The sequence below is a fragment of the Chanos chanos genome, chromosome 8 (genome assembly GCF_902362185.1).
Source record: "Chanos chanos chromosome 8, fChaCha1.1, whole genome shotgun sequence".
NCBI lineage: Eukaryota > Metazoa > Chordata > Actinopteri > Gonorynchiformes > Chanidae > Chanos > Chanos chanos.
In genome coordinates, this window is record NC_044502.1 from 13,342,575 (window position 1) to 13,368,665 (window position 26,091).

At 38.6% G+C, this 26,091-nt stretch overlaps 1 protein-coding gene across 1 annotated transcript; it reads left to right on the top strand.

Annotated features, from left to right (window-relative positions):
• The first annotated feature begins 22,228 nt into the window (after nt 1-22,228).
• Nucleotides 22,229-24,268, top strand: LOC115819837 (CD276 antigen homolog). Its single transcript, XM_030783347.1, has 4 exons — nt 22,229-22,296; nt 23,059-23,099; nt 23,260-23,592; nt 23,998-24,268. Exons 1-4 carry the CDS (start codon nt 22,286-22,288, stop codon nt 24,114-24,116), a joined length of 504 nt encoding a protein of 167 aa, XP_030639207.1. The 5' UTR covers nt 22,229-22,285; the 3' UTR covers nt 24,117-24,268.
• The last annotated feature ends 1,823 nt before the right edge of the window (nt 24,269-26,091 follow it).

Consider the following 26,091-nt stretch of genomic DNA (forward strand, 5'->3'; position numbering starts at 1 on the left):
TGCTCATTTTTATACAGAAGAACCCACAACAAAAAACAGCAGCATGAAAACTGGTTCTGTGCCAGCACTGATACTCCTCCTGATCCTTCTCTTCAGATAACCTTCACTGTTAATGTGAACAATGGAGGGAAGTGATGTCATCCTTATGTCTCATGTAAGAAAGACTCAAACAAATGGCTGAAAGTCCACCGAGGATATTTTGAGTCAAGACAGATACTGTTGGGAAGAGTTGTTCGTCACACTAACGGCACGCTTTCATAGCTGCGAATTTCGCATCGCTCTCATTGAGGTTGAATGAGTGCGAAATTCGCACTGATGTTTTGAAATCAGTGCGAATTCGCAGAAGCCTGCGAAATTGAGATGGCAAATATTCAGCTTTATGCAAATGAGAACCACACGAGAACCAATCAGTTGAGCATAGATGTGTTTGGACGTGACTTTCTCTAGAGAAGCGGGAGTAATAAACAAAGTCTGACCAAAATGGTGGAGGCTAAAAGCTACATGTAGCATGAAAACATTTATATGATTAAAAGATGTACGGGCAACCAGTTGTGTTTACACCAACACAGGTTGTTGTTTACATGTTACATGTACTTAGTTGGGGCCAGAACAGTAGAAAGAATTCTCTCAACGGCTCTGGCCGGGGCAAATACACCACTGCAGACCTTCATTTAAGCACTCGAACTTTTGAGCTAGGCGACAGGCTTGCTGTTTTCATGATTACGCCCCCAGTGTGAAATTTCGTAAGGTGTTTCACTATGTGGAGACCTACCATATTTGGAGGCTGGCGTGAAGAACTGGCATTGTTTGGGGTATGTACAAAGAAGCACAGATGCTTTGAGCACACTATGAAGTGTATTTTGGTATTTTTACATCAGTTTATTTATGATTTTATTACCTCTTTTGATGTTCAAATCTGAATGTATTAATATGTTAGAATACTGTAAATCTTTACACTGTAGGGGTGGGAATGAGCTGCTTAGCTGACTACTTGCTAGCTGACTATAATGAGTGACTATTGCCAGGCTTTAAACACTGAAAAACAAATTTATGCATCTCAGAGTCACATTAGTAGTGTCAAATTCATATTTATCAACCCTTGTCATTAGTACACTAGAAAGACTGAATATCAAAAAGCGTTGACAAATGTGAAGATGTTTACAAGTTTTCAAAACTGCACATCTCAGTGTGACTACATGTACATAGCTTTACCTTGTCACACTGTACTTCAATATTACAATGTGCTGCAGGAGTTAAATCGTAATTTTGTGATTTGGAACACAAACTGTATAGCGAGACCACATTTGGTTGTCACTGTGATTTTATGAAGTGATCTTGGGGATAAAAAGTTGTTCAAGTGTGAAATATTTAAAATTGGTTAGTGGTATTGAACCCATAACAGCTGATAAGGCATATCACAGATCAAAAAAGATTTTTAGCAGAGGAATACTTTAACATAACCTAAAATGTTTCACCCAGTATTATATAATGTTATAGGAAAAAGTGCAGTGCTGTTATGGATCTTAGTTTTGTTCAGTATTGTATAACCTCTGAAAACAAGGATGGCAGTCTCCTTAGCCCCGTTTTTGTCTTTTTTAAAAACATCACAACTATAGAAATGTGTCATTTTTGTTAAGTCTTTAAAATACAACATATATTTTCCCAAATAAAGTTATTTCTTAGCTCCTGTCTCTTGTCTCACTTGCCACTAATGTCTTACATATCCAGAGTTGCATGTTGATATATCTGTTAATGTTCACTATTGACTATGTCAATATTACATTTTTCAAACAATTCAATAAGGTATGTGGAAATGCCTCATTTCTGACTACTGTACTTTAATTTCTAAAAGCACAAGACAAAAATATAGTTTCATAAATATCTAGAAATAGCTGTAAATCTAGCTATAACTAGATAACATAAATAACTTTACACAGGTGAGTACCAGAAATTATTACTAAATTATTACTAGGTACAAAAGCATATTAAAATGTTATTGAATTACAGTGAATGTCTTTTGATATTTTTCTTTTGTAGTAGCTTTGGCCACCTGCCAAAACATATATTGAACATAGTGAGCAAGGAAGACTATTTAAATGTCCAATAGCCTGACCTTGCATCTGGAACACTTGAGTCTTGTGCTCCGCCCAGCACTGGCGTGTCATCATCCAACAGCAGCAGTGAATAGTGTGGTCTCTGGTTCACCTTAATTAAGTAAGAGAGGTTGATATATATATATAATTTAATTGTCTGGGCTGTACCTACTTGATGACTCCAGGTTTTTCCATTTCATCCAGCTCCTTTTTTTCAGGCAACTGGATAAACAGGATTCTTCATCAGGGTCAAGGTGGATATGGCATTCCAATGGGTACATGTTGATTCCTTGAAAAATATAATATCAGAAGTTGTGTACATTATAACGTATGTAACTTATAACATGTTCAGTTGAGGCAGACTCTCATATTAAAGGGAGGTGAAGTTTGTGGAGACAGTAACACCATCTAACATCACAGTTTCTTCTTTGTAACGGCATGTCAGCATAGATGATCCATTTACACTGTGAGTATCTGAGTGCCAAAACCCAGGAGTCTACTGGATGATGAGCCCAGTACCACATTTCCATATATATATATTTTTCCGTATATAGTAAAATGTGTCTGCAGGTATCACATTAGCCTGGGCACATGTATCTATTCTAAATCTGCTTTTGCTTTGTCCAATTTGGACTTCAACATAACCTGGGTCTTTTTGCTTTTACATTCTTCTTTTTCTATAAAAAGTTCACCTGTCCACTCAGTCTACCCGTGCACTTTTAGTTGCTGGTGCAAACTACTGCTAATAAAGGAAATTTCTGCTAAGTTTGGCTCAAATTGTATTTGTAACAGTGCATGCTGCAGTTGCTTAGCTGAAAAGAAGAATCAAAGTCAAAAACACATTAACAACATCCTGCAAAAACAACCCATGAACATAACTGTTCTATGATACTATTGACAAAACCTCCTGATTACATTTTACTCTCTTCAGCTCCATTTCATGACTTCCTCGCAGTCATTTTCACTTTTGGTGGTTGTGTGAACAATTAGCTTATTATTTGGGGTGTGTACAAATTAGAACTGTGGTTTTACCTGTCTTTAAATTGACCAAACAGCGGTTGAAATAGCTGCAAAGGGCAAAAAACACATTAATTTTAAGGACAGTTCCTCTCTGTCTGTGTGTCCAGGCCAAAAAGAATAAATAAGTACAGTCTCTCTATCTCTCTCTACCAAAAAATAACATAATCTGTGTTTTCCATTTGATTTGTCAGTTGTGCATGTAGTGTTTTTGTTTGGTTTGATGAACTTTATTGTATTGTGGATGCAGTGCACTTTAATACAATTTTGGACCTGGCTCTGCCCTCTCTTGACTGTTTATCTTTTTTAAGTGCCCTGAACTGATGTCATCTGTACATTCCTTTTGTAGCAGTCGACGCAAAGTGGTTGAATTCTGATTGTACGCTTGTGACATGTAAATGCACACAGACTATTCGATCGCTTTCATGTAAACAGTACATTCGGAATCATAAAGCGGAATAATTTCATTCCGAATGATAAAAATGTGTGAATGGAACGTAGCGAATGTTGTTGGGTGTTGAAAGTGAAAGTATCATGCCAGAACCAAATAATCGTATTTCACCCCAAACGGTCAACATACAATCGGTTTTCAAAATACAACAGCGAACCATTGTGTACTGCAGGCTACAAATATGGGGATTCCTACGTTTATTGCTTGGGTTCCGATTACATCGATAACGTTAATTATAGGCCTACGCGTAATCTTCCTGTTTCAGTTGTGGCGCGAGATTTAAGTAAAGATATGAGCAGATTATTCTTGGCCGATCCAGTGTAGGGTTTTCCATAATGTATTATTGACGTTCTGCGCTTAACGCGCGCTCAAAGACGAATGCATGGAGTGCAACAACTCCTTTAGTGGGCGGACTTATTATCCAAGACACATTAACCAACCAAGAGTAGAAGTGTCACAAAAAGCGGGAACTCCGAACAGGAGAGAAGGACAGGTGAAGATGACAGCGTTTCTGTTGACTGGTAACTCTGGGTAAGATATCAGTTTATACTCAAAATTTATGTTTTATTTGTATTCTCAGGGCATATAACTTCGTAATTTGAATTCTCAGGGGGAATTTGAATTCAGAGACCACACGTACTCTGGTTACAGAATTGGTGAAATACGCTCGGTTCTAAACTTCCTTGACAATTTTCTCGTCACATTTATTTGTTTATGTATATATGTCTTTATGCACGCTCATGTATCTTTTGAACCTCTGGTCTAAAAACATAAGAATATATTCAACTAGAAAATCGCAACATTTTGCAAACGATCTTTATTATCCTTGAGATACAGTGTGTTATCAAGTGGGCTTTTCAGTTGCAATGACTGAAATATTTGTTTTGCAAACTTGAAAGCATAAATGTACATAGAGGTGGATTAACCAACTCAGCTTTGCCTCTAGGCTCCGATTTTAACGTTGAGGCTTGTGTTTAGAGTCATTTCTATCAGACTTGTGTGCACATTTGATCAGACTTGTGTGCACAGTCTGTAACGGCCATGTAGACTGCTGCTAGTGAGCATTTGCACTTTCATACTGTAAGGGGGAGACGTGTTACACTCCACACAGCATAAAAGTATCTGAATAAAAAGTGCTTCACTTTACCCTTTTATTTTATTCTATTATTAAATCAAAACATCAGATTTGACAGCGGGATAAATGACTGGAGGCATTTATTTAAGATTTTGGTTATTTGTACATCATCCCTTGGCTGTTTTTTGGTTTATATGGCTAAATTAGATAATCTTAACTGGTGTATGGCTTGAAAGATTTTTCATACTCGGTATAAGTGTCACATGATATAACGACATGTGTATAAGACATGCTTTTGCCATTTTGACCTTAAATCATCTGTGTCATGTCATTCTTGTGTCAGATGGGCTGAGGACCTGTTTCTTCTCTCACTCTTCATTTCAATGTTATGCGTGTTCACAGATGCCTGCTGATCTGTCTGTTGATGCTCCATGTCAACAAAGGTAAATATCATACTATACACACGCACATCAACAAAAATGCGCAAAATGTGTTGTTCTCTCTGTGGTGACATCAGAATCAATTGATTTTTCTGCCCTAACAATGTGTTTAAATACGAAGTTTAGCAGACATCCACACAAGTCAAACAGAGGACTGGCATACTTCCTTTTGTAAAACAGATCTTTATTTACATTGTATGCAAGTTCATTTACAAGTTTGTATGGCATCTATTAAAAATATGTACATGTCAAGTTTGAGAACGTTAGTGGTGTACTTTTTTTCTGTAGAGCAGCAAGATGCACAAAATAATCACTATAGATGTCTGGTGACATAAACAGTTGTAAAAAGCTAGACAGCAAAAATAAATTGATTGATAACATAAACAATTAAATAAGAATGACTGCCAGGAGCACTAACAAATTCCTTAAGATAAATGAAATGTATAAATACATAGTACATCTGATCAACAGAAATCTGTGTTTCAGTTTACATGCAAATGCTAAAAGGGAACATTCTTTTGTGCACTGAATTATTGTATGCAGGTTAAAAATGATGCTGAATGTTAAAGCGAATTGAGAAACTGAGATGTAATAAAACTGTTACCAAGGTAATAACAGTAAACTACAGCCACCACTAGATGGTGCACAAAGGCATCACTGGGAACTCATTTGTTTACGGATGAATCTGTGTGTGTGTGTGTGTTTTTTTTGTTTTTTTTGTTTTGTTTTTTCCAGTGTCCTTACTAGCCAGAGTGGAAGGCACAGTGGGAGGCGAAACTATTTTGCCATGCATGTACAGAGTGATGAATAGAAATGACATGACAATATTTTGGCGATTCAAAAACAACAAAAGAGTCTATGATATCATTGAGAGCGCTGCCTTTCTGTCCCGACAAGAACCAGCGTTCAAGGGCAGAACACAAAGTTTCCCAAGAGAGTACAGCAAAGGCAACTTCTCTCTCTTACTGAAGAATCTGACGCTCACAGACAGGGGGACATTTATCTGTTCTATTCCTCCTGTTAATGTGGAACAAAAAATAGCGCTTCATGTCACAGGTTTGTCTGACTAATTGTTTGTCTGTTGTGGTTGTTCAAATCGAGTTCTGAATTAAGAGTCAAAATGTGTTTTTAAATCTAGTGTTTCTCAGCTGTTCAAAAAGATCAAGTCCAGAAAGTGTAACCAGGAATGTTTGTTTGTTTTTCATACAGAGATACGTCCTAAAGAATCTACTCCAGCTGAACGAATTGTATTTGAAGAGAGAGGCAGTAGCACAAAACCCAACCCTGTCCCTGCTCTCATGCTTTTCGTATTCCTTACCCTACTGTTTACATGAACAGCAGAGAGAAGTGGTGTAATCATTATGTTGTCCCTGAGGCTTTGACAATATTGCAGCTTAATCACAGACTCTTGGACAGATTTGACTCTAATCAGAATGTTGAAATACTGAGTTATTTAATATGAACTACTTTAAGCTTATTGATTTATATGTGTAAGCATTACGAGCTCAACACCTAGTCAAGGCTAATTTTCAGTTGGCTCACCAATGACCAATCAATATAAATCAAACAGTGACACTAAGGCTCATATATCTACAGTGAAGTATTTACACAGAATTATTTCACAGCACGTCCAGATTATGACACAAGGCTGAGAGAAGCAGGTAGGGGGAGCCCAAGAGGAGCTATATGTCATTCAGATACATGATGACAGGGGTGCACTTAAATTCTGGGCCATCAAACAAATCCCTTATAGTCACATATACATTTACCAAAAACACAGCATCGTAAAGAGTTTACTAAAAACACATCATAGCTGATGATTGGAGCACGGCCTTAAAGGTCGGTACACAGCGTGTACCCAGCGGTAGGACAGAATAATAAAGAAAGACTAATAAATGAGTGATGAAGCATACAGATAGGATCACCCATGCTCATAGTTTTACAAGGACAGATTTAAAACCCTTGCATACTGCTCACAGAAGGGCGGAGAGATCTTTCAGAATAACACTTTGGAAAAAGCACAATACGTTAAATACAGTTGGAAGTGACTTATTTGCACTATGGAATGTGTGAGGTGAGAGACAGTACCCTACCAGAATTCAGCATTAAAGCCTCAAGCACCATAATGAGTGAGGAAAGTGGTTTCACAAAACCAAGAGTTTCAAAGAAGGTATATAAAGGTTAAGGACAGACATCACGGCGCTGCCATTCCTGTCCTCTGCTGAAATCACAGGCGACCATGTGCCTAGGTTGTTTACATGTTTTTGTCATCCAATGAGCAAACATGTCAAGTTATGCACTTGGGTTTCATTCCCATTTAGATGCATCTCTGTAATTACCCCAGTTTAAAAAGTTGCCAGCAATTTTCATATCATGAATTTTAGAAACAAAACAACCACTCTGTTATATGTGCACTAATGTAAACATAGTACAGTTATTGGTGAATGAGCTAGAGTAGAGACACTAAATGCACAATTACTGTTTGTTTGTTTTCTTGTTTGGTTTGTCTTTTCCCAGAGTCATGTGCTGCCACCATGGATACCACAAGAAATAGTATCGTGAAATGACTTTAAATATGTATTTGTGTACTTTATTGCTGATCTTTAATTATTTAAGATTTGATGGAATCTTTTCTGTGAAAATATCAGTTGTGATATGATGTTCTGTGAGCATTTCTTTTTTTAATTCAGCTTTTTGACTTGAATGACACTAATATCACTGTGCCAATTTGATTTAAAACCTTGAAATAAAACTGATTTTTTTTACTTATACGTCACTGGTGTTTGTGTTGTTTATGTTTGCTTAATATTTCAAAGGCCACACCACTGCATTATGGGTGTCAGGTTGGTAGCAGGTTTCACTTCCTGTCATCTGCTGTAGAAATTCACTTTGAAGTGATTCAGTCCTTCTTAGACTCTTTATTGTAATCTGGCCGCTCCTTTTGAGAGGTGAATCAATCACGGACTTAAATACAAAATGAGGACTGTTTACCTTAATATATGTAAGTTTGTCCAGTGTTCTTGATATTTTCCACAAATATCCTAAACCAAAAAGATAAGACATTGAGGTGTTTTATATATTTTTGTCTCTAGGTCTGATCGTTTGGTGTGGAGTGGCTGAGAGTGTTAAAAATGTTCTGATTGACTTTGGACAGAATGTGACAGTAAATTGTGATAATACCAGTAATGACATATACTGGTATAAACAGGAACCGCCGGAACCTCCTGAACCTATATTACGATCTTTTCCAGCTCTGTATGCCATTTACTACAAACACTTTAGAATCAGATATCGGCTTGCGTCAAATAACAGTTTATTCATCGAAAACATAACCAAATATGAACTGGGTGTTTACTACTGTGCTGCAGTTGACACACCACCTATCTTCAGCAGTGGCATTAGACTGCACACCACTGGTGAGTACATCTCAAATGATTAATAAAATGTCATAAACATTACAGCTGGTAGGCATCTATATTATATTATATTATATTATATTATATTATATTATATTATATTATATTATATTATATTATATTATATTATAAAAGAACAATATATATTTTAATACCATGCAATATTTAACTTATTTAACTTAACTTATTCAATGGTGGAATGTAATTATGAGAAATAAAGACTGCTTTTGGCTCAATTTATGTTTAATTCTGCAATGAGCAGTCGCAGTTTTCTGCTCTTATGTTTTAGAATCATGTTACGTTATAATTCTGTCTGATGAATTGCGTCGATTAATTGACAAATTACATCTTATTAAAAAGATCACTTTGATTTCTGTTTACTGTTAAAAATAGGTCTCCAAAACCTGATTCACACTCAGTTTCCAGAGAACTCCTCAGATCCCCAGAATCAGACGTGTGGTCAGAGTAATCTGACTCTATCTCATACTGCATGGAAAACTCTTACTGTTGTGTTTGGACTCTTAAACTGTATTTTGTTTATTGTAACATCAGGTGAGCGTACTGATAGTTTACTGGTGAATTTCAAAATAAAGTTATGTAATGGAAAATAAAATACAGAATTGGGATGGTTGTATTCTGATCTGGGATTTTCTAAAGAGCCAAGAACAGCGGGTTCATAATTTTGGCGGGAACCACATGCTGTTTAGTCATTGAATGTATGCTGCCTTGGATTGTGGGATGCTTTTTAGTGCAATGAATGCTTGGATTCATGTTAATCTGCGGTAATTTTGTACCATTGCAGTTATAATAAAGAGGTATGTTTGCAAAAGAAGAAAGAATCTTAGATGTTCACAACGACCCCAAGACCGTGATCTGGAACACTTTCAGGATTCCGACGGTCCACTGGTATGTGTCTCCCATGCATTCATTATTTATGTGTTTTCATAAAGTGAAATAATTCAGATAGCTTGACAGCTGAAATCAATCTCCTTACAAATGTTAGAAGCCTGGATTGTGCAATATTGACAGCAGGTTTTCAATAGTTAATCTGGTTTATTGTATTATCTCTCTATAAGTAATCTTACTGGACCTTGTCTGAGCCAGAGGTTAACTGTTTTAGTTAACGTTATTAAAAGTCAAGTGAAAATGAAAATATGAATGAAAAAAGTAGAAGTTTTCTAATGTGAATAAATGACTTTAACAGAAGTTACACATTAAGTATATTTGCTTCTGAAAATGAAAGCACTCACCCAGGTGTGTATTGTAATGAATATCCTTGTCTTTTTTTATTATTTATTTATCTATTCATTTATTTATTTTTGCAGTACTCAGAGATAGAAGTACCTGGACCAGTAAACAATGTCGCAACCATGAACAGCATCTATGCTTTACAACAACTCCCTCTGCAACATGCATCAGGAACCATGTAACCTCCCTGATCTCTATCTCTCTCTCTCTCTCACACACACACACACAGACACACACACACACACACTTTTTTGACAAAAAGGGAATATTTAAAACTACTGCTTTCCAAAATGAAAAAGAAACAGAGAAACATATGTCAAGTAATGATGGCATGACTATGGTGACCAACTTTGTGACACCAGAGAAGATTAAGGGACTGTTACACAAAGCACATGTTTCTCCCTTTCACAATATGTCAGTGATAATAATGGAATGTAAATATGATGCTCATCACTCTTTTTGTTAACTACTTTGTTAACTAATTTGTTAACTACTTTGTTTTTCTGATTGTATTAAACGCTGATTGTCATTTCTTTGGTAAGCTGAGGGTCAAACAGGAAACATTCTCTGTATAGAGTCCACCACACAGTTTCAGCTCACTCGAAAAGACATCCTCTAGTCTATGTCTTTCACACTTGCAAGCACATAGCAGGTCACACAAATCACACAAGTTGCCCTTTGCAGACAAAGCAGTTTCTGCAATACCATTCACTTGTACCACAACTTTTGCCAACTCAATATTTACACAATGGAGGGGGACGGCTGACGCTTGCCACAATCACCAAATGCAGAAAGAAGCTAAAAACTGTGTGTTCAACACTTTATTGAAAACCCTTGACTCAACAAAATCTTAATCAATAATGCTCTTTTCTGTTGTTAAGTGCCATAAACTGGAAATGATGAAATATCTGCATTTTAGTGGCTAGGCCAGATGTTTTTTTTACTGCACTTAAACGGACCACAAATCACATGTAAAACGCCGTAGAAGAAGCAAATGACGCCGACGGACATTTTTCAAATCGGTTTTTAAAATCAGTCCATCATAGGTCATGCCATGGTGCGATAGTGTGTCACTGCTACCTTGTATTTGTCACACTTCTCAATTAGCATTCACTGGGACGCTGTGACAGTTAAAAAAGAGATGTTCTTCTTGAATTTTCTGCCCCCACACTTCCTCCCCTCAACGTCGTGAGGCCATGAGTTACCACACTCTTGCTGCACCATCATGTGCACATGATGGGTGGCTACCTTCATGGTCACGAAACGATTTTTACATATTTCACGTGGGCCAGCAGCATTTTTTTTTCCATTGTTGTTGTTTTTCAGCTCTCTCTTCCGTTTGGTGCACACTGAAGACATTCAGAATGTACTGTGAGGTCTTAGCTGCGTTTAAACAGGTAAATAACGTTTTACAGAAAACAAAGTCACGTTAAAATTGCTTTTACCAGACATTTTATATATAACATTTATAATTACAGATGTATGTGAATTTGACTTTAATGGGGGTTTTTTGGTATCAGTTTATAAAGCCTAAATACATGAGCGTTCTACAATTAAGCAATTTTTTACAAAATTTTCAGTACTATTTTATATTTCATTTTGATTTATCTGAGCAGTTTGAGGGCTTTGGCACTGTATCTTCCAGTTTGATCTATATTTCTTAAAGTTTTTGTAATGGAGATTAAAAAATAAATGATTGAGCAATTATTACATTTGTCAAGGATTTTGCCATTAATAGTGTTTGGAGGATTTTTGTAATAAGGAGAAGTGACATACTTGTTTCCATATATGGCAACAGTATAATGTTGAAGTGCATTGCATGCATCAAAGCTGTACTTGTAGATCATGTTGTTATGGTTACTGAGGTCACTCTGTAAAGCCTGAGATAGATGTGATTACGCTCATGCCTCAACCTCTGGGTGTGGTTTCGAAAAGACCAGGCAGACAGTGCATGTTCGCTCCGACCGTAATCTCTCACACACATGGTTTCTAAAAATACGCACCGCAAATTTCCGAATGAAGCTCTGCACGGAGTCAGCCTAGCATAGCAAATGCACATACACGTTCATGCAAGCCAACTGCGGAGGTTTGCATTCCTCTGAAGTGGTTTAAGCTATAAACATGCGTGGATACATGTTTACTGATTGAATGATAAACAGGTCATTTCTAAAACGAAAAAAAAAAAAAAAAGTTGCCACTAGCCCACACTATACCACAGTGCCACCGTACTACAGTGTTATGACCATAAAGACCATAAACATTTATTTTTGTCACCACAAACATGCCGTAAAACAGAAAGACAAAGGACAAAGTGCGCACTACCGTTATGTCATGAAACACCTGAAACTCAGGTAAAAACAGTGTATCAGCCTGGACCAACTACAGCACCAGAACATCTGTGCCCTGTCCCTTACCTCAGTACACAATGACTTACACAGCTTTGTATCAAATTATTCCTCAAACAGTCATTCAATGCTGCTGTCTTTATCACTGAGTGTGAATCACAGAGTCAAAATGGTGAACTGCTTTTATTCATATGAATGATGACTCCCCGAGCCCAGGTGGAGGTACACCAAGTCCTTCTGTCAACACATGTCTGTGTGAGTGTCTGGAGATAGTTACAGTACATATGTTTTGTCATCGCTGAAACTTGACATTAATCCTGAAATGAAGAAAGTTCTCATTAGATTCACTGTTAAAATATGTTGCATGACACCATATGTCATATAATGTGAGATTCAGTCAAAGCTAAACTAAAAACCTTCATTGACTAAATTATTACCCATGACAATACTTAAGAGCCTCTGTTATGACCACTGTGCCTTGTTTTCTCTTAACATGTGTGGACTCATCTTATACTTTTACCAAATAAAGATTGTAAAATATTGTTTCTATGCTTGACATCGATTTTCTTCATCATCACTGCTCACATTTGTTCTTTACCAAAACAAAATAACCCGACTGTGTTTAGAGATGTAGGTAAACAGCCATTTTAACTGCTCTTTAATAAGCATGGTTGCAATCTCTAACTTGTTTTAATTTTTAAGTTATTATAGGCAAGAGACTATGGCTGTGTCCAAGATGCCATACTAGTGTACTGCATACTGCATATTGGCCAAGTATACACTGTGTACTACACACTGCTCCCCAACCTAGTATATAGTATAGTATGCAAGTATGAGAACTTTCATATAGGGTGCTACAGTTTCGCTATTGGTTGGGCTATTTGCTCTGTTAAAAACGAACAACACATGACTACAACAAACATTTATCAAACGTGTCTCCATAAGAAAACATATGAAGACTTATTACACCATAATATGCAACTGATACATTTATATTCGTAGCTGGAGTTGAAGCTGGAGCCACGGCTGTCGCTGTCTGCCATGTTTTTTTTAATTTTTGGAAAGTTGCATTATGGGATGCAGTACCCGACAAAGTGAGATCCGGTTGTATGCTGGAAATTTTTGCAAGAGTAGTACATCATCCGGGTAACTGTTGTGTACGGCAAAATCTTTATTTTTCATGTACTGCATACTACTTACTACTTTTCCATCATGATCAGTATACGAGTAGTATATAGTATGGCATTTTGGACACAGCCTATATCTCATTTTGATGCTCTTGTTCTCTCTCTCCCCCTCTGCTGGTCATTTTTATACTAGATTTTTGTTTGCACTTTCTGGTTTCCATAAGTCCAACCTTCTAGTCCTGTTCGTTTGTATGAAAACCCTTAGTTTTGCTCTGTAACTCTGGGTGGAATTGCCTTTTCCTGATGTCTGTTTTAGGAGCTCTGAGTTTATAAATTTGAGAAGTCCTTTGCAAATCCTGTTTTGTTTATGGACTCTCGTATTTCCTTGGTTGTGTTTTTTTTTTCCAAATAAAATGAGTAATCTGCACATGTATGCGCCATCTCCTTCAATTCAAGCTTTAAAAAAACAGACCAATATAAAATACAGAATAGTGATCATTACAAATGCACAAACCAGCTTACTCACAAATGAAAACCATTATTAGCATAGCTCTAAACCAAAGAATAGGTTTCTGGAAATGAAAAAAAATCTGAGGCACTCCCGCAATAAGTATAAAAAGCCTTTATTAAGCACTTGCTACATGCTTACGCATTTCAACTGCAGTGTCTTCGTCAGGCCATGCCAAACAGACACAGGTGTGCACATTTAATAGGTAGAGAGAAAGGTGGGAGCAGTCACATGACTTGGTCGACCGCTCAAGAAGCACAAAATAAGAGTCCATGCACAGAGGACATAACAATTCACATGGCCGGTTATACAAAGAACAATAAACAGGAGTACAAAAAGAAAAGAAAGACTATTACACTAATGATGTGTAAAAGAACAGTAAATGGAAAAAAAATACAGAGCATTGGTAAGCTTTCAAAAAAATACTCACGTGCGCATGCTCACACACCAAGGACAAGAGACACGAGAGAGGGATGCATTCATAAACATACACAAATAAAAGACCTGTGTGTGTGTGTGTCATACTAGGTAGCAAACAGTGACACTAAGTAACAAACAGTGATACACCTTGAATCTATAAAAAAGGGGAAAAGTCCACATCCTCATTGAGGCCTGGAAATGTGGTAGCCTTTAATTTAATGATCCACCAAGTCTCCCTTTGTAGAAGATGCTTGAGCCTACCCCCCCCACCCCCCCTTTACATTCTTTATGATAACCTCGATGGCCATCTTAAAAGAGTTTGGGTTGGTGTGGCCTGCCTCCTTAAAATGCTGTGCCATAGGGGTAGTTAGGGTTTTCTGTTCTTATGGCATTTTTGTGTTCTGCCAGTCTACGTAGAAACATCTGCACTAACACTCCAATCTGTAAAACAACATACATGGTGTTAGAGTTTTCAAAGTAATTGCAGTGGAGGATTTTCTGTCTAAACACATCCATGAACGCGTTTTCACGGGCAATATTGTCACAATGGTTACATGAGCCACATCTGTAACCCTTAGGTTTTGGAAGCCAGGGTTGAGGGATGGAGATAGTTCCTCATAAATTTATCCTTGAAAGTGGGTGCCCTCCTAAAGGAGCACATAGGGGGCTCTGAGAACCCTGAACATAAGGAGAGGTCACTGTGGAGAATACCCCAGTTCTTACTAGTAACTCACCTAATGTTAAGGGCTCGAGTACTGTACTGTCCTGTGAAAAAAAAATCTTATTAGATTTGTGTTGCCGATGGGTCTTTTTAAAGGATAGGTTTGGTGGGAGTTTCATACAGACTACCTCTCTTTGCTTTGCCCCGGTGATTTGACCCAGTGTCTTACATGTGTTTACTCACTAGCACCATCTAGTGGTGCCATTATTTACTGGGAATTCTAACACATGGCCCATATTACCTATATGGAGCATGTGTAGGTACTACAGTCGCTATTGCTTTGCAGTGTCACCACCACTTCTGCAATCAAGAGAAGACATGGAGCAGACTTTGTCATCTATGTCAATCGTCTAAACCGATCATTTTATCTTTGATTGACACTGTTTCAGTACTTCAGACACGTGACATGTTGTTTTTACTATTTTATTTTTGTGGTGAAAGTGTTAATTTTGCTTTGAGGCTTGTGTTGGTAGCATTGTCCTTTGGTAGCATTTTACTTTTTATAGAACTGAGCCTAATAAAAGGGTTGTCTTTGCATATGACAAATGACAAAGATTAACAGTTACTTCTCTAATTAATGAATGGCTTATATGTGAAGGCAAGGTTTAACTGGCTTTTTGTATATAGTTAAATCAGAGTAGATGAATACAACAAGTAACTTTTTTACCTTCCTTAAATAATTAGACACGGAGAGGAAGTTTGGACAACCATTTTGTGAAGCTTTTACGACATTTCACTTCCCATATCCAGCTGTGGGTGAAACTGAGAGAAAAGTGGGCATGGTTTTCTGACGTTAGTCTGTTACTATCTACACCGCATTCACACTATTGATAATCAAAACGTTGTGTGAGCCGGATCACTTTGGTAAATGTGTCCTGGTATATCATTTATGACAAAGAGCAAAGCTGTGCCTAAAGCCTTATTGCAATTTCATATTTTTTTCCATTCATTACCGTGACATGACACCACTCTCTATCATAAAGCGCCTATCCTTCAATGTATAGATGAGATGAAAAAGAAATGATTGTAAAATACTGTCACCTGCAGTACCAAAGTGACACAACTACCACATTTGGTAATACCCTTATACTAAAATCCTGCAGTTTGCAGTGTCCTTCCCAAATATGTTCATTATGTTGTTGACTGAACTGAAATGTGATGCAAATGTCACTGATTTTTTGCAGTGCGTTTAGACTAAAATTAAGTGAAAATATACGTGGTCAGCCTTTACTCTCAGAGTACGTCTTTAGGCAAAAACTTAAGGTAATAAAACTTGAGGTAATAGTGGTTTTAAAAATAAAAAATCTCTACTTCAAACCCACATGAAACCAACAAATTTGAATGTACAGTAGTTAATGTTTCACTTAGAAAATAACATATTTGTAATAATTACCCACCCAGTTAGGAGAAAAAGCTCATGTCAAGACAGTAAATTCTTGCCAAACAAAGAAGCCCTCTGAAAACTTTTAAAAGCTTATTGAGTTCGCAACAGAGACACTCATTTTTGGCTAGATCTTCAAAGAAGCCAAACCCAACCCGCCAAAAGTGAAGAACTTTGAACAACACAGGAGATTGTTAAACGGTCAGGTCTGTGTTTCACTGATGGACATTCTTTCATCCAGGGAACCCCCCACCCCCTTTTGTGAATTATTAAACAGTACAGATGGGTTTAGCTGTAAAAAGCATGATAAGGAAGACACAACCAGTCCAAGTCTAACTGCAATTGGTTTGTAACACTGGTCCAAACTATCATTATTCTCGTTCCTACCCCTCGCATAGACATGCCACAAACCACAAAGAGGAACACCCTGACCCTCATATCCCGGTTCTGCAAGGTTTTCTCAGACAGACTCTTCATTTGGAAAAAGAAACAACAGTACTGCAACATGGGTGTCACTTGCTGCGGCTGGAAGGTTCACTTCCTGCATAAGAGAATTTCTTTTAAAGCTTTTTTTTTATTTTCATTTGAAGCTGAGCGCTACTGTTGTGCTTTAATCGGAGAACGACAAAATGTTCTGCTTAGGGAATTAATCATTTGAGATTTCAGTGCAAAATGAGGACGGCGCAAGTTGAATCATGTAAGTTCATCCCATGTTTTTTAAACTCAGACAAAACATGTTTAAAACATGTTAAGCCTTTTGCTTGCTTGTTTGTTTTTTTCCTAGGTTTGATCAAATTGTCAAATGGTTAATGCAGTAACTTACTGGGCCTTGCCCATGAAGGTGTTACTAAGTGTTACTAAGACAAATTGTCACTGGCCCACTGCACTTATTTGTTGTATTTTGAACCATACAGTGCACCTACAGTAATTTTAAATGAATTCTTTAAAAGAGCAGATACACTTTAACTGTTTAATATAGAACTTAAAGTTCAAGCAAGGCGCGGGGCATATAGTTTGCAATTTCCATTAAAAGATCTAAAGATCAGTTTCTGGTCAGGGTTTTCATTTGACAGAACAAATACTTCCTTTTCAAAGGTGAGCAGTTGAGCTTTGTAGTCTTAAATATCAGTCCAACTGTATTCAGCTGTTTCAGCAATGTTCAGTACCATTACAGAGTTCTGCTGGGCTGAGGGCTAAACTTACCAATCTCTGAGGTTTGGCTACTGACTGCAGAAAGTGCGGTGATGGTGTCTGTATCAGTGTTATTGTGTTATAAGTTCTGAGTCTGGTACTGGGAGTTTTCTTGGAATCAAGGCCAGTTTTCCTTTGGGGCTTGCAGGTGCAGCTCCCATGTCATTTGTCTAGTTTCAAAACATTCATATTAACTTTTGTCTTCTCTTGGTATTCAGCTGTCTGAAGAAAGAGTAGCAGCTGTTTGCTAGGTCAAATGAAATTTATGAAGCTTTTCATAATTTTTTACCTGGTCTGTCATCTTGTTCCCATGATATTGCAACACTTCTCTAGGAGCATCTACACAGAGTCTTAATTACACCATCTCCATTCAACTTTATGCAGCTGAACTATTTGAACAGGTGATGGCGTGTGACACACTGTTTGTAACTTGAGCCCAGAAGAATGCCCTAGATTTGTGCTGTATCTTGGAACAGCTGCATTCCATCTACTTCAGAACTGTTCAAGGACCACAGTTCTGCAAGCTTCAACACAGGCTGCTAGAAAGGCAGAGACTACGCCTTTAAGAGAGCAGCCATGTGCCCGCAAGGAATTATGGGGTGAATGCTGTTAGCTGGAGTAGTAGTCAACTGGAAGTGAAAAATGTAGATTATTGCATTTCATAGTTGGACATTTTGATTTTCCTGTTCCTACATGAATATTGAAGTCTATTCATATTCCTGGTCATATTCCCGTGTGCATTGCGTGCTCAAAAACCACACGCACGCACACTCACACACTTACACATCCACAACCACACAATCTTCCATTACACCGGATTGGACCTGACCCTGCCTTGTGTCTTGACTGACAATCCAGTGAGACTACCAGAATTCCTGCACCGGCCCAGCTGCAGTACTACCTATCTTCCCCACACTGTGGTCCTTTGAGCCAGACGAAGGTGCTTATATCGGTCGCACAATGTCACAATGCCAGTGCCCTCGTCACTCGATCCAAGAGCCAGCCTACCTTTAGGACTCTGATGCACAGTATCCTAGTCACGCTTCAGTCACATCTAGGATCAGTATAGCACAGCAGCGTCAAGAGCAAGAAGATAACCAATCATAATTCAGAGAGGTCTATGCATGGATCGAACGTCTCTTGGATCCCAGAGTTTCATTATCTTTCAGTCAGCACAGTTCTTATGGTGCTGATGGGGTGGCCAGCAAAATCAACCCCTGACTCGCCCCACACTGTTATAAAGTTAGAGAGTCTTTGGGACATGAGAGTATCCCAGTGGGACAGCCAAGATGTGTGCCAACCTCTTCTTCCAAGGAACGAACACTGCCCCTTATGTCTAGGAAACCATCTAACTGTTCAGGACTTTGAGAGAGAGAACCATACGTCAGTTCCGGTAAGCTATGCAGGAAGAATTAGCATGCCTGTGAAAGGTTCAAGAGGGCATGACAGAACTGATGACAGGACATCAACACCTCACTTGACACTAGCCTTGAGAAACCTGTGTTATGAGGATACTAGCTGAGGATCTCCGAGGATGCAGCTAAACCACAGTATTTAAATATTAGGGGCTCCTTGACCATTTGAAGTTGGAGGAGCCACGCCTAATTGCTGAATCCTTCGTGAACTTTCCTGCCCCTAATTCAGACACACTAGCGACACTTACTAAGAAATTTGGGGCGATTTCACCGATTTAACCTGGAGACACAGCAGGCCTTGTACAATTTGCTCTGCAAATGCAGGCCCTGGTAGGTCTCCTTAAGACACTGGTACGTGGGGGTGAGGTTGAACTCCAGTGCAGGTCTCATATGGCTCATTACTAAACTGCCTCCTGATCTCAGAGCCACGTTCAGGAGACAAATGGCCATGGGCCAGGAGGAGTGTACACACTCTTGGACTTAGCCAAATGGCTTAAATTTGAGTGCTGGTGCCAGGACTACAAAGGTCAAAGCGGAAGCAAGGGGCATAGACACCAGGTGACACAAAGACCTGCAAAGAAGATGGAAGGCAACAAGGTCCTTTGCACATATTGCCACAAATCAGAGCACTATCTCAGCCAGTGCCTCATATTCCAGCAACTCAGAAAAGACCAGATGATACACTGAATTAAAATGAACAACTGGTGCTGGAGGTATGGGCGGTCCAGTCAGGCTGCAAATGGCACACTGAAAAAACCCTGTCACTTGTGCAATAGGAAGCATGTCCAGATCCTCCATGAGGTAAATAGTAGGGCAGAAAAGGAGGGCACACATCTAGTGAGCTCCACCCAGGAGACTCTGTCTGTCTACAGAAACAGAAAGGCTCCAGTCATGTTCTCCTAAAGATGCTCCAAGTGCTACTTCACAACAACAACTGTACAAAAGACACCTATCCTGTCCTTAATGATGGATCTGAGAGAATGATTAAAAGACCAGAGCCTGCCCACAAACTAGACCTTACTAGAAAGGCTGACCTTAAGGACAATCAGACAACATCTAAAGAAGCTCCACAGTGGCTCTGTGGCCTTCAGAATATCCCCAGTCTCCCATCCTCATAAGAGTTCCCAAGTTTCAGAATGCCTGCACCTCCAAAGGGCTCAGCCTGGCAGAACACTGTTACTCAGCAGAGGATCTCCAGTGGAAATACCACCACCTACATGGTCTCTGTGACAGAGGGCTCTGTCTGGAACCACGGCAGCACTTTTGGTCAAGCCCCAACATATTACATTCCCTTTCCGGCAGTTTCGCGTCGCAAACTGTAGCGTCAACCATTGTGGGGTGGGCAAATAATTGAAATATATTATAAGATACGAAAATGGAAATATATTATAAAATTTACTAGATTCATTATTTAGATATAATCATTCAGGCTGGATGGGTGTATTAAATATGATTTTTAAAGATATCTGGGGTGAAATGAGGGGAAAAGAAATGTATTTTAACTGTCACTCTTACCTATGGTATGAGCTGGGGGCGGTGCAGATAATTGAAAGAGAGCCCCTGGGTGTCTAGAGAGCAGTTTAACTCAGAGCTCGGTCATGGTAGGACCTCTGTGTGGCGAGTATAGGAAACATTGTTTGTATATTTGAACACTTTTGCTTTGATTTGTCTATTTGTTTTGCCAACTTTGCCAAGTTTTTGGATTTTTGCATTATTGGGCTGTTTTGGGTAGCACTGTAAAAAAACTTCATTGCACTAAAGTGCTATTGTGGCGGAGCCAATTTTGTTACTATCACCCAAGAATCCCGTCACTCCCCTACACTCGCTCATTCCAGTTTGTCCATAATGCCCTCTCCTGTTAACTGGGGCAGACCATCCACAGCTGATAACTTCTATTGAAGCAGTCTGCCTTGGTCTACCAGGAAGGTCTGCAGCCATCAAGACCTGAAAGGCTCTAGCCAGAGCAGTGTTTTCGCATGTTTCTTTCCTCCCAAGACCTCATAGACAACCTCATACAGGGCAAGACACTGGCTGAGTTGTCTGCTCCTAACAGATGGAGCCAAAACCCACTATTGCTTCTCCAGCCAAAATAAGGGTGGTTGGTCACTAGCAACAGCTGACATTCTGAGAGATGAAACAGAATGTCACAAAATCATCTTCTGTGGTGTCACCTCAGTAACTACTACCCCTCCTCTCTCAAACCCCAGTGAATACAGCACTTGGAACAATTTGGTGGAGGCCACAGCTCAGCACAGTCAGAGAACAGCAGACCAAACTGGTCAGCCCATTACCACAGACTATCAAGCAGCCAAATCCCAAATCTTACAGAGAGCTCAACTAGAAAGCTTCCCAGAGGATTACAGACTGCAGAAGGCTGGAAAACCTCTACCTCAGACCAGTCACCTCCTTGCCTCAGCACCACAATTTGACGAGTCCTAACATATTATTTGAGTTAGAGGACGTCCATGTCACAGTGAAGCAACAGAATTCACTTCTGTTCATCCAGTAGTCCTAGATCCTCACCACCCAGCAGCCAAACTGCTGACAGGAAGCTGTGCCATCCAGGGCCAGAGCACATATTTGCAGAAATGAAGAGGACCTTCTGGAAACTGAGCGGACATGAAGCCATCAGCAAGCTGTAGTTCACCTGCCCAGATTACCGTAAATGGAAGGCTCACATATTCCTGTTCATATTTCCATGTGTGTCAAATGCTAAAAAATAGCACACACTCCCACAATTTTTTTTTAATTTTATGTATGGTACATTAATTTACAGACCAGTGCAGGTGTCTTGTGATAAATGGTAATACAACAAAACGTTCACTTTTCTTCAACTGTCATTAAACAAAAGAAGACTAGACAGAGCTGTTTATTTATTCATTCATTTTAAAATATCAGTAACAAAAAAAACTAGTGTACCTTTTGTGAGTTATTTTCGACTTAAGCACTTGAACGAACGCCAAATGGTAGCTACGTCTTCCGAAATGACAAATGTGGGTTCACGAGCTGCGTGACTATCATGTCATTACCTGACTTGCGATCCCGGCCCGATTTGTGCAGGCTTGCACGCATGCGCTGCCTTCTGTGGAGCGTACAAATGAGCGCAGCAGAAATCGACGATGACGACTTTGTGCGTGTTAGAATCTCGGGAAGTGTAGTTTACTTTTGAGAAACCTACGAACCCTTTCATGTTTAAACTGATTTTTTGAAAATACTGACATGATCACCACATATCTCAAGTAAATATAATTTATTTTATAATATATAAGCTAACTGAGAGTGTGTGTGCCATCCAACCCAAGCATACATAAGTTTAGTTTTCCCAGTACATAAGTAAATGGTGGGGAAAACCCATCTTCCGGGTGCATCTTCTTTTCGTATCGCACGAATGTGGCAGATCTATACCATATTAATTTATTTGTGGAGCTGCGTACAATATGGTTGGACGGTAGGTTACTTTGAGAGTTTAAACTAGCAGTCATTTCTCCAGTATTACGGATCTCTTAGGATAGCCTCATCAGTTTGGATATGCGTGTTATTAAATGGGCCTTGCTGATTGTTCGGTTCCCTTAATGTCAGTACAATTAGGAGATGTAAGACTGTGTTTATGTAACTGGAGGAAATCATCGTGAATATGTGTAACTCCTTGTTACTTCTCTTTCTTGAAACGTAACTGGTTAGCTAACTAATTTAGTTATAGTTTCGGTATGTTAGCTGGTCATGTGTGGTTGGCGGTTTTAAGCTAGTTTTTGTAGACTAGCTGTGTGGACTTTCAGTTCCTTAACTCGTCACGTTTTCCATCTAAAGGCCAACTCAAACAAGTTGCTTACAATGGAAAGGAACAATGAGCTGCATGAGAACTTTATAATGGATACTGACGTTCCATTTTACCTGTCAATGACAGGGCCAGCTACTCTCATGTTTCGAGAATAGAGGTTTAGGGACAGGAAGGCAAGTTTTGGCAAATCTACACAAGATAGATCTCTCTCTTTAAACAAACACACACACACACATATATATATGTGTGTGTGTGTGTATGTATGTATGTATGGAGAGAGAGAGAGAGAGAGAGAGAGATGAACCGAAGTCCGCCAGCACATTTGGTTTGTCGTCATGCTGTTAATAACACAGGAACACACCTGCCCTGCTATGAGTGAACAGATGTGATTTAGTCCTCTCTAACATATTTTAATTATTTGTGTGTCCACAGATGGGTGCTCATATATCTGTTGGTGTTATATATTGACAAAGGTACATATAACACTATTCACAAATAGACCGAATGTACAGAAATGTTTGATTTCTCTCTTTTGTGAAGCACAGAATCATCATTTATCCAAACATTGAGCACAATAAGCCGCTACTTTATATTCACTAAATTCACTATTCACATTTGCTTTTCTTCTCACAGTGTTCTCCTCTCAAGATGTTGTGACAGTGGATGGTGTCACAGGAGGCAGTGTTATTTTGCCTTGCATATACACAGATGAAGTGATCAAAACTGAAGATTTGACTGTATACTGGCGCTTGAATGACAGCATGGTTGTGTATGAACATGTCTCAGATGGAACCGGATATAAACCAGACCCACAGTTCGAGAACAGGACACGCATGTTCCCTGAAATGTACAGCACAGGCAACTTCTCTCTATCACTGGGAAACGTGTCAATCACAGATGGAGGACTGTACTCCTGTTTTATCCTTCCTGTTAATGTGGAGAAAAAAATAGAGCTTCGTGCCACAGGTTTGTTTGAACAGTTTGAAGGTGTTTTAGTCACTGATTTGGAGAGAATTGAACTATTACAAAATGCTGAATCAAGTTGCTAGAGTTCACTGGTCTCTGTAGGTTTCATGTGGTTTGAGGACCTTTTCATTTTGCTGCTTTGAGCAGTTTCATGTTCTGCAGGTCTGATTTACAAAAATGCTGAATTAGGATGCAGACATTACTTGGACTTATATGATTTGAAGATATGTAAATTTGTTAAGAGAAATATTTGACAGTTTTCCAAGAGTGAACCCTTCAAAAGTAATTTTAACTTGACTTTTGTGAAAATATAAATTCAAACATAATCCTTACCAGAAATCAGTGTTTTTGATTTCTGGTAAAGAAATCAATTTTGATTTTTATTAATTTTTTTTTTTTTTACAGAGGCTCCAGCTGAAAAAACAGATCGAGATGATAGAAACAGTAGTGTGAAAATCGGTCCTGTATCATCGCTGTTACTCTTCCTGATGCTTCTCTTCAGACACATCGTACTGTTTATGTGAGCAATGGGGTGAAGCAGTATCAGCCTTATGTCTCCAGTGAAACCCAGCAAGTTGCCGAAATGAAGCTGCCTTACTTGATCTGTGGACCATTGGAATGTACAGTATTTATTGCCTTATTTGGAAATACAGGCCTGCCTTAAATTTGATATTTTATGATGTATTATTTTGATGGACCATTATTCAGTAATGTGTTCTTAGTTACAGAGGTTGAGTATCCTTTATCCAGAATACCTGGGACAAGAAGTGTTCTGGTCCAAAAGGGAGGGGACCCAAGTCTAAACACAGAATCCATTTAGGTTTCATATACACCTTGTACTCATAACCTGAAGGTAATTTATACAATATTTTTAGTAATTTTGTGCACGAAACTGTTCAACAGCGCTTCAAACCAGAATTTTTTTCAATCGACTCGTTCCGAGCCAATTCGGTATTTTAATGTTTCCGGTTTTATGTTCCACCTGAAAACTGGTTCAGGAACGATAATTAGGACCAAATGAAATACTGGTTAATAACGTTCCATGTAGGGCTGTGTGATATGACAACATGTATCTTTCGGGACAGTATCAAAACGTCTATTGTTAGATATTTTGCTTTAAAGTGTCTATCGCTAATGTCACAAAACATTACAGAAAAGCATTGTGTTACTAACTGGGAGTGCTTCAGTCCAATCTGTCCTCGGGCCAGAATCCACTGTGGCCTCCTGGTCATTTGATAGGTTTGCAATCGATGTCAATCACAGAACTGGGCGTGACCCAGCACCTGCGGCATGCTCAAATAACAACAACAAATAAAAGAGTGAAAAAACAACATTATTAACCGTTTACCATTAACTGTTCCAGAACATAAAAAATATAAAGTCTTTGGTTTCGTTTTTATACCTAACGAAATATCTATTGTTTCTGATTTTTGCTTTCATTCCTTGAACCGGTTCAAAGCCTTGCTTTTTAGTAATGTTGTGCATGCAACAAAGTTTGTGTACAGCGAACCATCAGTAAGCTAATGTATCACAACCTCAGCTGCCCGTGTGGACAGTCTGTGGTTGTTTGGCATCACCTTCATTCCTGACTCTGAATTTATATGCTATTGATAAGCAATCACTTTCTTACACTTATTCACACAAGTACTTAGCCGTAAAAAATATGAAAAAAACACGGCGTCGTGTTGCCGTTGAAAACATTTTGGATTTTGGAGCACTTTGGATTTTTGGATTAGGGATGCTCAACCTGTAGTTTGAAATGCAGTACGTCCACTGATGTGTAACCTCTGTGGCCAACTGAACAAGAATAGATTTACATTGTGTCTTTAAGACCTATGGTACACGTTAAGGCTCTGTCATGTGTCCTGTGAGAGTGAAAAGGGAAAGTCGTACAGAATTGACACAGTGGGGAAAACCTGCACTGACCAGAAGTATTTCTGTTTTTAATGCCTTTGACATTTCAATAGCACTTATTTTGGAATTCAGCGGTGAAACATCCGCCACTACTAATTCAATAATGAATCTATGAAGTTCATATTCTAGCTGATTGTGTAAAATGAACTTTTTCAAATTTGTTAAGGGGAGAAACTCCAAAATGCTAGAAATCAAAGTGACCATCGTAGCCTAAAGTAGATTTACAAAGACCCAGGTAAATGTTAGGGTGGGCCAATATGTGAAAAAGGTTCAATAACCCATTAGTAAGGATGTGTTGACATATTACACAGATAATTGTTGATGTTTCTTGTTATTCAGTTGTCCCCTATTGCATGTAATACAAACTGATGATTGTCCCATATGGTGTCCATAAATGAGTGTGTACAGTATTTCCATAGTAGTAAGAATGCACAACAGGAGTTTTTAGCAAGATTTTAGCTGAGCCATATTTTCATGTGCATATTGCTGTTTTAGACAAAATGGAAACAGTCCTAATACCACAAAGAGGTCTTTGTTTGCGACCTTTGAACACTTATGTTTGAGTCTGTGTCATATTATGAATAT

What these genes read in the sequence shown, in the direction of transcription:
- LOC115819837 (XM_030783347.1), top strand. An exon ending in GGTGTTATATATTGACAAAG is followed by an intron (nt 23,100 to 23,259) that starts GTACATATAACA and finishes TTCTTCTCACAG; the next exon opens with TGTTCTCCTCTCAAGATGTT. An exon ending in AATAGAGCTTCGTGCCACAG is followed by an intron (nt 23,593 to 23,997) that starts GTTTGTTTGAAC and finishes TTTTTTTTACAG; the next exon opens with AGGCTCCAGCTGAAAAAACA.